The sequence below is a fragment of the Camarhynchus parvulus genome, chromosome 13 (assembly GCF_901933205.1).
Source record: "Camarhynchus parvulus chromosome 13, STF_HiC, whole genome shotgun sequence".
NCBI classification, from domain to species: domain Eukaryota; kingdom Metazoa; phylum Chordata; class Aves; order Passeriformes; family Thraupidae; genus Camarhynchus; species Camarhynchus parvulus.
Window position 1 is genome coordinate 8312546 of NC_044583.1, and position 15212 is coordinate 8327757.

The window sequence follows — 15212 nt, forward strand, 5'->3', positions numbered from 1 at the left end:
CAATTGTTTCTGAGGCAGCAGAGTGTCCAGGAGCAGGAGCTGAGCTCAGAGCACCTTTGGGTGGAGCTGTGCTGTGCAGAGCATGGAGAGCATCATCTGCGCCTTTTTCTCCCTGAAATTCTCCAGGTTTTGAGTTTATCACAGAATGTTCTGGGTTGGAAAAGACCTTTAAAGTCATCCAGTTCCAACCCCCTGCCGTGCCTTCCACTGTCCCAGGGTGCTCCAAGCCCAATGTCACTATAGGACACAAAACAACACAAACACACCACTGCTTTCAAGGTGAAAGAAAGGGAAGTTTATTATCTGACTTTAACATTTATAGTTTTCTAAAAGTGACAGTGGATTGGAGGGTGAAAGTGCCACCTCTCCAATGACACTGGACAAACCGACAGCCCATCAAATTTCTCTTGCTCCATAAAAGAATGCAAAACAATGAGTTATTTACAGAAAGCATGTGAGAAAGTTTGTTACAAGAATGTAAACATCAGAAGGCTTAGAAAATCTTAAAAAATCAGAATGACAGCCCCCTCCAGCCTGGCCTTGGACACTTCAGGGATGGGGCAGCCCCAGCTTCTCTGGGCACCCTGTGCCAGGCCCTCATCACCCTCACAGGGAAGAATTCCTTCCCAATATCTAATCTAAATTATCTTCCTTCAGCTTAAAGCCATTTAGGTGCCCTGCCAGCACCCAAACCTTGACATGCACACCCAACACCATCATGAAGTTCTGTGCTAAAATAGCAGGTTTTCATTGGAAAAAAAAAATTCTACAATTTGCAACACTAAGAACTGTCAGACAAGCACCAGGCACAGACTGTTGGAAAACCCACAGCAGCACAACCTTTCAAGTGTGTGAACTCATGCTTATTTTAAAAAGTTACTGCAAGATACTTAACACCAACACACACACTGAAAGAAAACCAGTTTTCCTACCTTTTCTTCTTGTAACTTCAAACCTTCTGGAGTCCTATAAGGAAAAAGAGAATTTTTTTGTGGTGTTTTTTATTAAATGCAAGAATTGTTCAAAGGCAGGATGAACAACCCCCCCTAAAAACATCAATTACTGACCCAGGGAAGCATCTATGAAGCTCAATACAATAACTCAGGAGCAATTTCAAGCACACATTTCAGTTTGTCCACAGATATTTAATGGATAAATATAACACCTAAAATGACTCATCACTATGTGATAAATTACATTGTAAAGCACAACATTTGTCTTGAAAATTGATTTTTTTTCTCTATTTATGTTAAAAGGGAGCAGTTAGGAGGGTTATTATTACTACACCAAAGATTTGGGCTTGAGGAAGGAGAAACCATTACAGATATTTTTAGCAGAGACTTCTGCAAACATCTGAGTAATTTCAAAGCCACTGGACTACTCATGCTGAAAGTTGAGTGCTCATTTCAATCCATGCACACCTACATAATATTTTTGTTTTTTTTTTTTTGCATAATTTTTTTTGCAAATCATCACAATCATCTCTAATACAGAAACTTGTTTTAAAACAACACTGTTTCAAAAGGTATTGCATTCCCAGGCAACACTATCTGCTTATACTAATGGTGAGACTTCAGAGGAATTAATATTTAATTCCACGCAGTAACACTATTTATGGGTTAATTACAAATACGTCCAAATTTCCATCATTGGAGCTATTTCTTGCAGCCAGTATTAGAACTAGTGGAATTGTGGGGACCATCTGGAGTGGCTCTGCAGCGGAGCCGGGCTGAGAGAGGCGGGGTTGTTCAGCCTGGAGAAGAGAAGGCTCTGGGCACCACAGGCTGCTGTGCTGTAGGTCCCCATGGACTGCCACAGAAATGCCCCTTTCTGCCTCCTGCCCCCTCCCAGAACCTTCTGGAAAGTCCCAGGGCAGGACAGAGCCACAGCTGAGGTCTCCTCCAGCCCAGGGGCCACCTCCCATCACCCATGTCCTGCCCAAACACAGTGACAGTTCATACTGCCCTTTGTCATCCCCTGTGCAGGCAGCAGATGCTGCTTCTCCTTCCTTCACACAACCAAAGCTTCCACCACATCAGAGAAGGACCAGAATACCAGAAATGGTCTCCTTAGCACCCTTCAAGTCAGCTGAAGGGGATAATAAAAAAAAGGGTATTTGCTTGTAAAAATACTGTCATTATTCCCTGTAGGATACCACCTCAGTGATCTTGAGCAATATATAAAATGGCATTCAGGATTAATACAGACTTCAAAGCATTTATCCTCTTTATGTAGCAAAGCTCTGAGCTGTGCAGGCAGTTATACTCCAGGGACCTCTCTGAGCTTTTCAAAATATTAGTTTGAGAGGTGGGGCATGGGATAAAAAAACTCAGCTACAGCTGCTATCATTAGGCCTGTGTACATGCAATATATGCAAAAGAGAAGAATACTTTTAAAGTTCCCCAGATCCCCTCACACTAACAAGCTGTTTGAATTCTCTGCAGTTCAAAAGCTTAGAAATACTAAAACTAATTACAACTATTATATTGATCAAAAGGAAATAGACTATCAAGGCTCTATTAAACAAACATCCAAGTCTCATCTCACTTTTATAAAATGCCCTTTTGTTATTTCCATTTCTGCACAGACATCATGAAAGACAAAGGATGGTCTTCAAAGTTTCCCTTCCTTTATTCTTTTCCCCTTATAATTGTAAGCTCTGATGAATATAAACTATCCAAAAAACCAGATGCAGGGTTCAGAAGAAAAGCTTGTTAGAACTGCAGTGGGAGGGCACAAGGTCAGGCTGCAAGCCATCACTTCTTGTTCCTGGGAAAGCAGCAGCACTTGGTGTGTCCCCCAAAACATCCCTTCCCCAGAGAAACCTCCAGTGACACTGAGAATGCTCAAGATTTCAGGAGGGTAGACAAAAAAACAGGAAAATGCCTGGCAGCCACAGCAGGGCTTAAAGTACAGTACAAAAAGGCAGCAGCTCCAGGTGGACTTCTCTTGAAGATGATGCTCAACTTAAAAAAAAATCACATAGAGGTTTCAAAGACTTTAATAGTGTTACCCATAGAGAACCAAACTATTTTGATAAAAATGACACCAAAGTTCTTGAATGCATTGCCTGAGGAATACTTTTCTGCAGAAGCCATAAAGCAGATGGTTATAAATGAGACTTATTTCATGGGCACCATTTAATGACTGCAAATTCCTTTAACTAAAAATCTAATTTTATCAGAGCATAAATCATCTGCTTTGGAGGGAAAAACTGTTTTGGATTTTCCATTCCTTCTAAAAAGCTTCTTCATGTACTGCTTTAAATAGCATTTCATTAGAGCAATACAACAGTTTTATTTGTCAAGGTTCACTTTTAGCACCTATTTCCTACTTTTTAATGCTAGTCAATTGAGTACAGAATGAAAGGTCCTTCTGTTCTGTATCTGAAGTGCCTAATAACTATGTGCAAATCAATGCAGTATGTTTGCTTCAGGATTGCCTTTCACCAGATATGCAGCTACAGAAAAACTGCATCTCCAAAAGACCAAGCACCCCAGAGTCATCAAGTTTCTATTTCTACCTGGATTAGGAGGGGTGAAAATCAAAATCAAATAGAGCTCAGTAGCTGCTGTCACACTGCTTCACTGCCCTGTAGCTGCAGTGTGTTGCACCAATGGCATTTGCCAAAATTTGTTGTATCAACACCTGTGTGAACCTGATGCCATTTAACAACTGGTGTGCACAAAGCCCTTTTCTGCTCTTACAAAAGGAATGCCAAGGCATAAGAGTTGGTTTATGCTATATCTCCTGATTAATGATGAGTCACGGGTCCATGGATGAGCAGAGCACTGATGATAAATCAGATTTCATTCATAACAAACACAGAGCATTGGGGACTTCATTGTGCACAGTTAAAACACAACAACATAGTGGGAATACACAGCATAAAACAGTGCTTGGTAGCCAGTGTGCCACAAACAGGTTTTCCTGTGGTCATTAGCAATGGATGCAAGGAGCAAAAGCACTTTGGGGTTGTTTTAGGTAGAATCACAGAATGGTTTGGGTTGGGAGGAACAATAAAGCTCATGTTGTTCCAAACCCCTTCCACTAGGTCTGCTCAACCTGGCCTTGAACACTTCCCAGGATAAATTCAGTATTAAGAGATTTTCACACGGCTGTGCATTTCCCATCCCTGTTTGTCCCTGGCCTCTGATCCCAGTAGGAAATGATGCTGAAGCATGGATAACCAAAGCAGATACAAAAGAGATACCAACTGCAAAAAGCACAATATTCCATCAGATAACCTTGCAATGGGTTCAGTCTCTTGCCCTTTAATACTGATTTAGATTTAGTAAAAATGCTCCCCTTTTTATAGCCAAAATTTAATACAGGGGACTCGGGGAAAAAACAACTCCAAAACTTACCAAAAAAAAAAAATCAAAAAACCCCCACAATGAGCCGCAAAAAACCAATAAATTAATGCAATAGAAGAAGAGATGCAGAAGAACAGGTAACACTCCAGATCCACAAGTTCCCTGCATGGCTGGCCTTACCAGACCCTTTGTGGGAGACAAGGCAGTGCAAGCAGATAAATCAAACCCAGTCCCTGCAGCTGGGCTCCTGCTGGCTCTCACAATAAATCAGATGTTACCTCTGCACACCCCAAGTCTCCAGGGGCCTGCTCTCAGCATCAGCCTAACTGCTGCACAATTTCTAAACATACAGCCCTAACTCATTTAGCAAATTAATAAAGAAGTGGCTGTTCCTATTAATAGATTACCATGCCATGGATTTTTTCCCCCCTTCAGAGCCTTCTCCTCCTTATCTCCAGTGAGGGGTTACGCAAAGAAGATAGATTTAGATCAAATATTAGAAATAAATTCGTCCCTGTGAGGGTGGTGAGGCCCTGGCACAGGCTGCCCAGAGAAGCTGTGGCTGCTCCATCCCTGGAAGTGTCCAAGGCCAGGCTGGATGGGGCTTGGAGCAACCTGGGATAGTGGAAGGCAACCCTGCCTATGGCAGGGGGGTAGAATTAGACAAGTTTTGACCCAAACCAAACCATTCTATGAAACGACACTCAGTACAGGGCTGCTGGGACACTCTGCATGAGGACTGAAGCATCAGCACAGTGTATGACTAATACACAGCTTAGTTTGACAATCAGCATTTGCTCCTCTTTTTTTTTTTTTTTTTGATCAGGCATGAGGAAAAAATAGATCACATGCTGCTGTTTGGAGAAAGCTTGCTATCAGTACAGACACTGGCAATTTAGATTTGTACTGTCTGGTATGAACACAGAGGAACTCTGATGTCTCACATCACACAGCATCATCTGCTCATCCATACGGTAGCTAATTGAGATAATTACTGCATCTCTGATTTTACTCACTATTAGTTCTGGACTCCAGATGAGAAACCCAGGTATTGCTCCATAAATTTCCACATTGTGATGGGGAAACCCATGGGACAGCTGTTTTACAAATCCCAAATTTGTGGATATACTCTTTCTAAGCTAAAAACTGAGAATTGCCCTGCTTTGTGGTCAAAAGTACTTCAAGTAAAACTGCCTTCCTTTAAAAACTAATGCTACAACCTTTGTTTCAAAGGGAGAATATGCTACATTTGGAAAAAAATATTGCTCAACATTTAGTCATTTAAGGCTGAATGGCTTCTGAACAGAATATCAAAGTTTAACCCTCTGTCACATCATAACCAGGTAAAGATTGTCTTGATTCATTTTTGCAACATGATTTACTCTGGTTTATTCTCTTCTTCAGAATCATACCAGCATTTCCCTATCTCAGTATGATTTTTCACAGTTGCTCAACCGTGACATGAGAAAAACTTCCTGAAATTTGATTCCTGCAGTCAGTGAGTGCCACAGCTCAGCACAGAGCCAGGCACCAGGAGCCCACATCCCTCTGCTCCCAGAGACAGCATCCAAGAGCCCGAAATCCGAGGTCATTAACATCCCAAGCGCCACAAACTGCCCCATGCAGCAGCAGGGGACCTGTTCTCTCGGCTGGAAGGTGACAGCCCCCAGGAAAATGGGCAGTGCAGGACCACCATGAGCTACCACACGCTGCATCCTACCAGAAGTTTAAAAACACAAAAAGGAAGCAGGATTGCTGTTCTGTAAGGGATGGCAACCAAGTGGGTTTCATCTTCAGATTGTGCTTTAGATGCATCTTGACAATCCCTGACACTCACTATTGAGCCATAACCACTCATGTAAACCAAAATTCTTCTAATTTTCTGCTGTCATTCAAGTGTACAGTGCCTGCCTTGTTCCAAATTTCACATTTTCTAGTACTTCAAGTACAAGAGCATCCTGTAAGATACAACATTTATTAAGCCCTGTGAGTACACAGAAGAAAGTGGAGGGGGAGGTTGGGGATGCAGAGGAAGGACCTCAACATGCCTAATATAAATATTATCAAAACATTCCACAGCACCTTGAGCTGCAGATGCTCTGATAACCAGCACTCAGAGCAAAAGCTTCTCATCTCCAAAGGGATAAGATACCTGTTAAGATTTAGGATGCTCTACAAAAAAGCAATTACTGCTTGTTAGAGATACCACATGAATGCAGGAGTGAACTATCACTACATACCAAAGTGATAGAAAAATAAACTTAAGTCTTGTCTCCCTGTACTTTCATTAATGCTTGAAGCAGCAGCAGGCTGTAGCACAGTATAGATTTAAATTTAAATCTGATTCTTTTCTTCCTTTCTCCAAACTGAAAATCAGGAAGAATGCTCAAATGGTAGACAATACATTACTATTATTAACAGTTAAAATAAATACCAGGATATTAGATCTTCAACTGTATATAAAATTTATACACTGTGCCTGTTTTATTCCAAGCTCATCCTCTGAAATCGTGTCTGTATTTGAATTGGAAGCAAAAAGCTTTTATCAAAAAAAGCCTTTGTATTTTTTAACTTGCTTCAGAAAAAAATCCCTTCCTAGTCTGTCAGATTAGGAAACATGACTTTGCTGGGGGAAGGAGCCCAAAATCATCCCTATGAATCCCTTGCTGCCCAGAATAACCTACTGTCATCTTCAGATGCAGCAGTAAGTCATGCAACATTTAAGAATCTGAATATAACTAGAAATTTCAGCAATAATTGATACTCAGACAAGTACAGTTGAGGCTTGTGAGTGGACTCCAGAGAAAGGCTTTATTCTGGGCATGAGGGCACTGAAGGGCTGGTCTGATCCAGCTGTTTGCTGTACATTTATACCTGGAGATTTTGAGCAGTTCAGGTGCCATAGAACTTTGAATTCAAGATCATCCAATTCCAACCTCCTGCCAGGGGCAGGAACACCATCTACTAGACCAGGCTGCACAGAGCCCCATCCAACCTGGCCTTGAACACCTCCAGGGATGGGAATCTGTGCTCTCCTTCAAGTAACAATTAATGAACAAAAACAATGGATAGCCAACAGAGGCAATACCTGCCAAATGCCAGCAAGAAGAAAGTTATGGTGCCTTGAAAAATGAGCCCATGGAGCATCACCTGTGAGCTCTGTGCAGAGGAGCCTCCCCAGGGACACAGCTCCTCTCCCCACAGGAGCGTGGGGGGCTCTGCATGGGTTCCTGAGACTTCTGAAGTAGGAGGATGGGCGGCAAAAATAGCACAGCATGAAAGGCAAATTAAAGCAATTAAGTATTTCTAGAAACCACAGAGCAGTTATGGTTCTGTAGCCCTAAACAGACCACAGAATGCCTGCCAGCCTTTACTGTCACTGCTCAGGAGCTTGGTGACATCCAAATACTTAAAAATGCAGCACAAAACAACTCTCCGTGTACCACAAAACAGAATTATTCTCCACTTTCACACTATCAAGCTAGGACAATATTATTCAAGCTACCCACCAGCAGTGCCCCAGAAAACATAACACAGAATTTAAATTTCCAGAATGCAGCTCTGTGATGATGTGTTAGAGGAGCTTTGCTCCTGGAAGGGCTCATGAAGACCTGCAGCACTGCTCTGCTCATTTTAGGTTCACAAAAGGAGATGCAAGGTCTGCCCCAAGAACCATGGCAAAAACAGCTTGGTTCAGCATGCACAGGGAATCAGCCTCTCACAGAGAAAGCAGGGAATGGGAGAAGCTGGCTGTCAAATTTCAGATGCTTTGCAAAATACCCCAGGAGGCTGAAAAAAAACCTCAGCCTGAGCTACTGGTGTGGATTACCCAGCAGAGACTGAGCAGACCAGTACTGCTGGCTTTCCATCAGAACTTCCTGGCCAAGTTCTCCTCAAAACCCAAGCTCCAGGCTTATTTCAGATCCAGACTGTCTCTCTTCTGCTCATACTGAAACTCTCTTCACTATCACTGGCAATGATTCAGAAACCTGCATTTTTTGAGAATTCCTTTCTAGAAGGAAGAGGTGACCCAAGATCACAATACCTGGTGTGTCATGGGCCACCCAAAGCCCTTCTGAGCCAGCACAGAGCTGCCCATGAATTGTAGTCACCTCTAGAACATCCAACTTGAACATGCAATCAGACTTGCTGAAGGCAGAGGCAAAAACTTGTCCAAAACCAACACCCCAGAACGGTAAGTTCTATATACCTGATATTTCAGGACATATTCCACTGAACAGGATTTAATCTCATGATGGTCCAGCCCTGAGAAGCTTCACCCAAGTCCACATGCAATGCCCAGAAGCCTCAAGAGCTTTCCTGCAACCCCTGGAACCAGCCTATGAGACATTTCACACAACACAGCAGTAGTCTCCAAAATGAATACAAACCAGGAATGTTGCAGCTTTCCAGTCAAACACTAATGCTGTATTTTTTTTAATTAGTTTTTCTATTTTAGCTCTTTCATTGAAACTGGAATTTCATACTGTATATACATACTTATTAACTATTCTAATCAGGACTAACAATATTCCAGAAAAGAAACCTCTTCTCAGGAACATCCCATAAACTTGAGGGGTGAAAGGATGCACATCAAGAAAAACACACATCACTGTTATATTAGAGGGCTGGGTTCTGATCAGAAAGCCTTGTAGTCTTATTTTCTTTAATAAATTCAAAGCACAGCTGCAATAATTCTACCACATACCATGAAGAAATTGATTTAGCAATCTGAACATAAATTAAGCAATGTTTTTGATTCAGTAAACTTGTTCCTATGCAGATCAGAATAAGTATTAGTGAAGGTCAGTGACCCATACCCACGTATTTGCTTTGATGAGGTTCACAGGAATTTTCCATCAGAGCAGACTTCAAAATTATTTGACCTGCAAATTAACATTTTACTCATTTTTAAAGCAGTTTTAGTGACTTGCTAGGAGCATTTCTAGTTGTGATTTAATATTTTTTAAATGCATGTTAATGGATCTATGTATTAATCAAACCATAAAATTTGGAACCTAACAAACTTCTCACAGATAAGGAGCTCCAAATTGAACAAAGCCCTCTAATGCTAGAAAAGGATTTCAGGTGATTTTTATTATTAGAAAGGTATTATGGATAAACTATTTTCTGAAAGAGAAAGTAACTGCTGTTTACTCTCAAAAGGTGATTATCTCAGTTCCACTGACCTATCTGAAAGTTATGCTCAGAGCATTCAGATTAATTTTGGGGTTTGGTGCCACACTGTATAAACATTATTTCTTGTGGAAACAAGTTTTCTGTAGAGATACTTTTTTCAAAAATCTGATTTATAACTTACATTTCTTGAATCTATTTTCACTGCATTCTTTGTACATTCATGATTTTAATATTTACACTTGTTAAATTCTGTGCAAACCTGAGCAAATACATTTTTAGCTGAGATCCTTCCACCTCAAGCAAGATCAAGTAATTGGTACAATAACATTATGGTCTTTAGAGAAAGATCAAATGAATTAATGTCTTTCAAGTAATATAATAATTCTATGATTTATGTTAAAGTAAATTGAGTAACGAATTTAATTCCTCAGAGCAACTTTCTTAAAAAAATCAAAACTAATGTGCATTTGTAAAGAATGAGACTTTTTTAAACTGCACAAGCATGCAAAATATTTAATATTTTTTAATAAAAAAGCAAAATTGATCAGAGATTCTGCAAGAACAGGTTAAACAAAGTGCCAGTGTACTACCTGAGCCTACACAGTGTCCAAATAACAGAGGAGGTGTGGAAGGGAGCTGTTATTCACTTTTACAGAACAGAGGCTGGATACCTCAAGGACAAAATACACCTGAAACAGACTTCACAGCTGTAGAGCATCCAACACCATTGAAATTACTTTTGAGCCCTGCTAAGCAGCAAAAAGCACTTTTTTAATTGGCTTAAACTATAATGCAGATAACTGGGTATTTGTAGACAGAGTGTGACTGGGAGAAATGGGATCCTCCAACTACAACCAAATCCCAAGGCTTAAATAGATCCAATTGCAACATGAATCCATCAAGGGCTTATCATTAGCCTGGCACTGACTGATGTGTCTGCCAGCACATAAGTGTTCAAGGCAATGGCAGCTAAAAAATAGCCAAGTGTCCTTTTCCTGTCCTTCTGCACCATCTCTCACTTTCAGACATTTGAGCAACCATTTAGGGAACATACAGGAACTAATTAAATAGCTAAAATTGTTTCAGCATTCATTCATCATTTACAGCTCAACAAAGTCACAGTTCCAGATTTTTGTGGCTTTATTCACATGTCTCAGCCTGAGACTTGTGAAAATCTGAGCGTACATCTGTGCCACAAGCAGCGCTGAGCTCTGGCTCAGAAATCCAGCATCCTGCTGGGACAGCTGCTCTGACACTGCTGGGACAGGGACTGCTCCATGCACACCCCTGTGACAGCAGCCAACACTGTCACCTTCAGCGCTGGGAACAGGCTCGGCTGCTTCTGCACTCCCTGAGGCCAGGACTGAGCCTGAGGAGGCACTGCTGTCCTGCCCCAGCAAGATGGGCACTGGGGTGGAAGGAGATCCCTACTCACTACAGCCACTGTTCCCTGCCCCTTCTCTATTCCTCTGTGCTTCACAAAGGTGTCACATCAGGAAGTCTGGAGAAAAACACTTTGGGCAGGAATTTTGCTGATTCTCTCAGAACCACCTATGGCTCAGCTTTCCTTCAAAAGAGCTTTTTTTAGGTTTCACCTAAATGTCCACTGACCCAAGTGAAGAGCCAGGACAGTTGGCTTGTTAAATTTAGCTTCACTGATGTCAGCAGCCCCAGGACACAACACACTGTAAGGTCTTTGGGGCAAAGACAGCATCTCCACAACAGCCAGATGCATAATTTCACTTCCAGATGATGTCAATACACCCAGTAAGTGTAAGAGTTTCTGTTTCACTGTTTTTCACTGACCTCGTCAGGAGGTGCTTAATGCAAATACACACAGATAAGCCCACACTTGTTCCCTGTTTGCAATATGGAGAGCCTGCCCACAGCCCAAGAACAGAAACCCAAGAGCTGTGGCTGCAGCAGCAGCTGGTGTACAGTACCTCTTGAGGCAACCTCCCCACATCTGAATACAGGCTCCTGCTCTGGTCCACATCCAGCCATCCCCTTGTGACCAGTGGGAAAACCCCCAGCAGTACAAGAGAGCACCAAAAGCTCCTTGGTGTCATCATTTCGAGTCTGTTAAAAAAAACAACAAAAAAAATGAAACAGTTACAGAATATTCATCTTACAACAAAACCCAGCTCAGGTTTGGTAACACAGAGGCTTCAGCTGACAGTGTCTGTCCACGTTCAGTGCCCACAGAGCTCTACAGTCTCCAGTGTACTGGCAATGAATCCCCATATTGTAGTAGTTTTACCCCAAAATTCTCTTCCTCAGGACATGCTGTTCCCAGCCTGCTGCCACACAGCACCTGCAGAACCAGAGTCCTGGGGTTTCTGTAACTACTGTGGCCAAAAGCAAACCACATCAAAACATGGTCTTGTGGTAGTGCACAAGGCAAAGGGTGAATTTTATCCCTTCTCCAGAGCCCCCAGCAGCACAGGGTCACTCACAGTCAGGGACTCACACCTGCACCCTCAGCAGATTTTCAGGAAGATGCCAGACACACACCTTTGCTTCTCTGACTGCTGGAGGCTCCCAGCATTGTGACAGAAAATAAAATCATTATTCCCCTCTGAGTCAGAGGGGGACATTGCCTTGAGCAGATACAGCCACTGGCAGCCCCCTTGGCTACAGTCAGGTGTGTAGGGTGAGCAAGGACTGACAGCTCACACCAGCACACAGGGACAGTGTTCATCCTCCCAAGGAGGATACCTGCCCAGATGGTCACCAAACACACCCAAACTTGAAAGACACAAAATAAATCCTGTGGTGAAGAGGCCTGATGTGTTTCTCCAGCCATGACAGAGGTGAGTCCTATCTGGGTCTGATTTCTGCACTCAAATTCCTCTGTCCCAAGCAGAGACATTTCCAATCCCTCCCACACTCACTCCACTCAAGAGCAGCACCATCTCCCTGGCAAAAGCTCACCATAGCCCCACATCATCTGTGGGGAACTGGAGGGATTCCCACTAAATCTGCATGCACTTTGAGCAGTGGTTCTTGTCTTGTGTAGTTTTTTTAAATGAATTTGGAAAGAACACCAATGCAGTTATTCAAAGTGGTGTCAGAAGGAACTCCTGTGTTTCACACACAGCAGCCCTGTGCTGGTGCTCAACCAGGAGCTGTGCTTCCTCCATAACAATAACACAAGATTGTGCCATTACTTTCTACAATTAAAATACCAAAGGAATATTCAGGCCTGGAACCATTTCTGAGATGGCTGAGGAAGGCTAAAATGGACCCGTTAATGAAGCATAATGACCCTTAATGAAGTGACAGCATTTCTACAGGCTGCTGCCTGGCTGGAGCCATGCACATCAACAAGGAGGGCTACCTGCTAATGGCAAAATCCAGCCAAGCTGAATTAACTCACCATGACATACCTTGTCTTGACAAGACTCATTTTACAGTGTTTTCATGCCATGCATTTGCCACAGGGTACATCCAAGCCTTGGTGCATCACTCCTAATTTTGGAGCCGTGGCCATTTACACCAGCAATGACAATCTTAGGTATTTTGTTTGCTCAAAGACACACCATCACTAGATTGAGCACAGCAAACAGCACCCACAGAGCTCAAGCAATGCCTTTTCTTGGCATTAATGTAAACACACCAAATGAACAGCATTCAGGATGAAATCAAAATTTATTAGTCTTTCTAAATTCCAATTATGAACCTCAGATGTAATGTTACTGGAGCTACAAATAAATATTTAATAAAGCAAAGTCACTACTTCAATAAGAGACAAGTACATTGTTCCTTTATGAATTGCTCTTGCACAGCAACATTGTTTCTCACAGGGTTTTGGGTTGTTTTTTTTTTCCTGTAATAGAGGTATTTTGTGTGCTCAGTTGATTCCATCACAACAAATAACATAGCAGTTCTAGAGACCTCTGAATCATATCCTGCTTGAAATTACAATCCTGGAGCAAAACAGGGAAATCACTAGTTTAACGTATATTTAGTAAACAACTGACAGAAAGCACGAAGGTATTTGGATTAGGATCTGTAACACTGACGAAACTGAAAGGGCAGACTCTACCTGATAGAAACTCTGGTTGCTTTATAAATAGAATTTCTACAACATCTTTAGTCAGTTTAGAAATCACTTATTTTTATTGCATGCTGACAGCACACTAATTGCTCTCAGTCTCAGTAAGAGGAGGACACATTAATACACATTATATATCTTAATAGCCTCAATCAAGCAACAAATATGTACCATAAATATCAACAGAGAGCTTACTCTGGAGTTACACAGCATTTTCATGGCACTTGGCATCCTAAACCAGAGCTCAGCACCGCCTTACCCTGAGCTAAAGGGAAGGCTCCTTGCAGAACCCAGCCTGCAGCTACACCATACAAAACACTATCAGACTGCAGGTTCCAAGTTCCCTAAAGTCAACAGAAAAACTCAAATTGATTGAATAGATCCAGACCACCGCTGTAAGCTCAGGCAAGTTTTACTATCCATTTCCTTTCCTCGCTCAAGGGAGGGACAGAGTTGCTGGATTTGAGCTTGTACGGAGATCACTGTCCAGAGAAATCAAAGCTTGCATATGGAAATGCCTGCATAAAACAAGCAGTTGTACTCAAAAGAAAGAATAAATACTGGCTCTTGATAAAGAATATACTATGCAAAGCCAAGAAGTTTACCTGAAGGTTGTGGTTTCCTCCTCTGAGCTAGAGCAGCCCTCCAGCTCTCCTTGCAGCTGGCACTGCTCTGGCAAGAATCTCAAGTGCAGCAGCACCAGGCTGTGCACTGTCATCTGAAGCAGCTCAAACACGATGGCAACAGCAAAACACCCATCCCAAGGCCAGATGGGTCTGGGCAGGCACCAACACACAGGGAGAGCCTCGAATTTAAAGCAAATGGCTGCAACGTCTCCAGTGGAGGAGCAGCAAGCAGATGCCAGCCAAAGACAAGCACAGGTTGTAGGGTACAGGCTTGGAAGCTACTCAAGCAAAAAGGGTCACCTTGAAAAACAACAGGGACCAAGCATCTTGGCCATTTGAGTGGAGAACAGCACAAACTGTTTAAAGCATTTCTGTGACACGCAACAATCAGATCCTGCAGTGATCCCACAACTTTTTCCTCCATAACACAAAAGCTCTACATATTCAATTACGGTGACCACAATGAGATTTTAAAAATTGCCAAAAGCAGTTATTGGTTTTGTTTCAGGGCTACTTAAATTGCAGTTTATTTGAGAAATTACTGGTTTGCAATAGCTTTCAATAATTTCCAACAAGCTTCAGATCAGAAAGAGGCTGAACTTAATTACCTGAAGTTCTGACTGTTGCTATAGCAAAAGAAAAGCATTTGGACGTAACTATTACCTCTATTCAAACTGATGCTATTAAAACCAGATAAGAATCTGGTCCTTAGCTCCTGCCATCAACCTTTCCAATTGCTCCAGCCTTATCTAAACAGCGTTTCCATTGCTGGCAAAATAATTTCGACATCCATAATTTCTTGTTAAGTGCTACAGAACTAAGCTACAAAATTAAGCAGAAAAGCCAGTCATTTTCGCAAGACATAATGAAACCAAATAATTACTCGGTCAGCTGTCCACAGTTAAATACTTAAAAGTTTGGATGCATTAAGAACTCATTGGAACCAGCTTTGATGAGTAAGTACAAACCGGACTATTCATTTGAGCAAAAGCTACTTTAAAATATTTCATTTTATTAAATTCAATAAGATTTCATTTTATTGAAATTCTCCAAGACACTTCAAAGCTCCAGAAT

At 41.9% G+C, this 15212-nt stretch overlaps 1 protein-coding gene across 4 annotated transcripts in view; it reads right to left on the reverse strand.

Moving 5' to 3' along the window:
- FSTL4 (follistatin like 4) overlaps nt 1–15212 on the reverse strand; it is a 220281-nt gene that overhangs the window by 192310 nt on the left and 12759 nt on the right. For all 4 annotated transcript variants that reach the window (XM_030957556.1, XM_030957558.1, XM_030957555.1 and 1 more), the window contains exons 2-3: nt 11399–11534; nt 933–966 (exon numbers count right to left, since the gene is read on the reverse strand). In XM_030957556.1, coding sequence (XP_030813416.1) covers nt 933–966; nt 11399–11527 — 163 coding nt within the window. In that variant the 5' untranslated portion in view covers nt 11528–11534. The remainder of the gene's footprint in view (nt 1–932; nt 967–11398; nt 11535–15212) is intronic.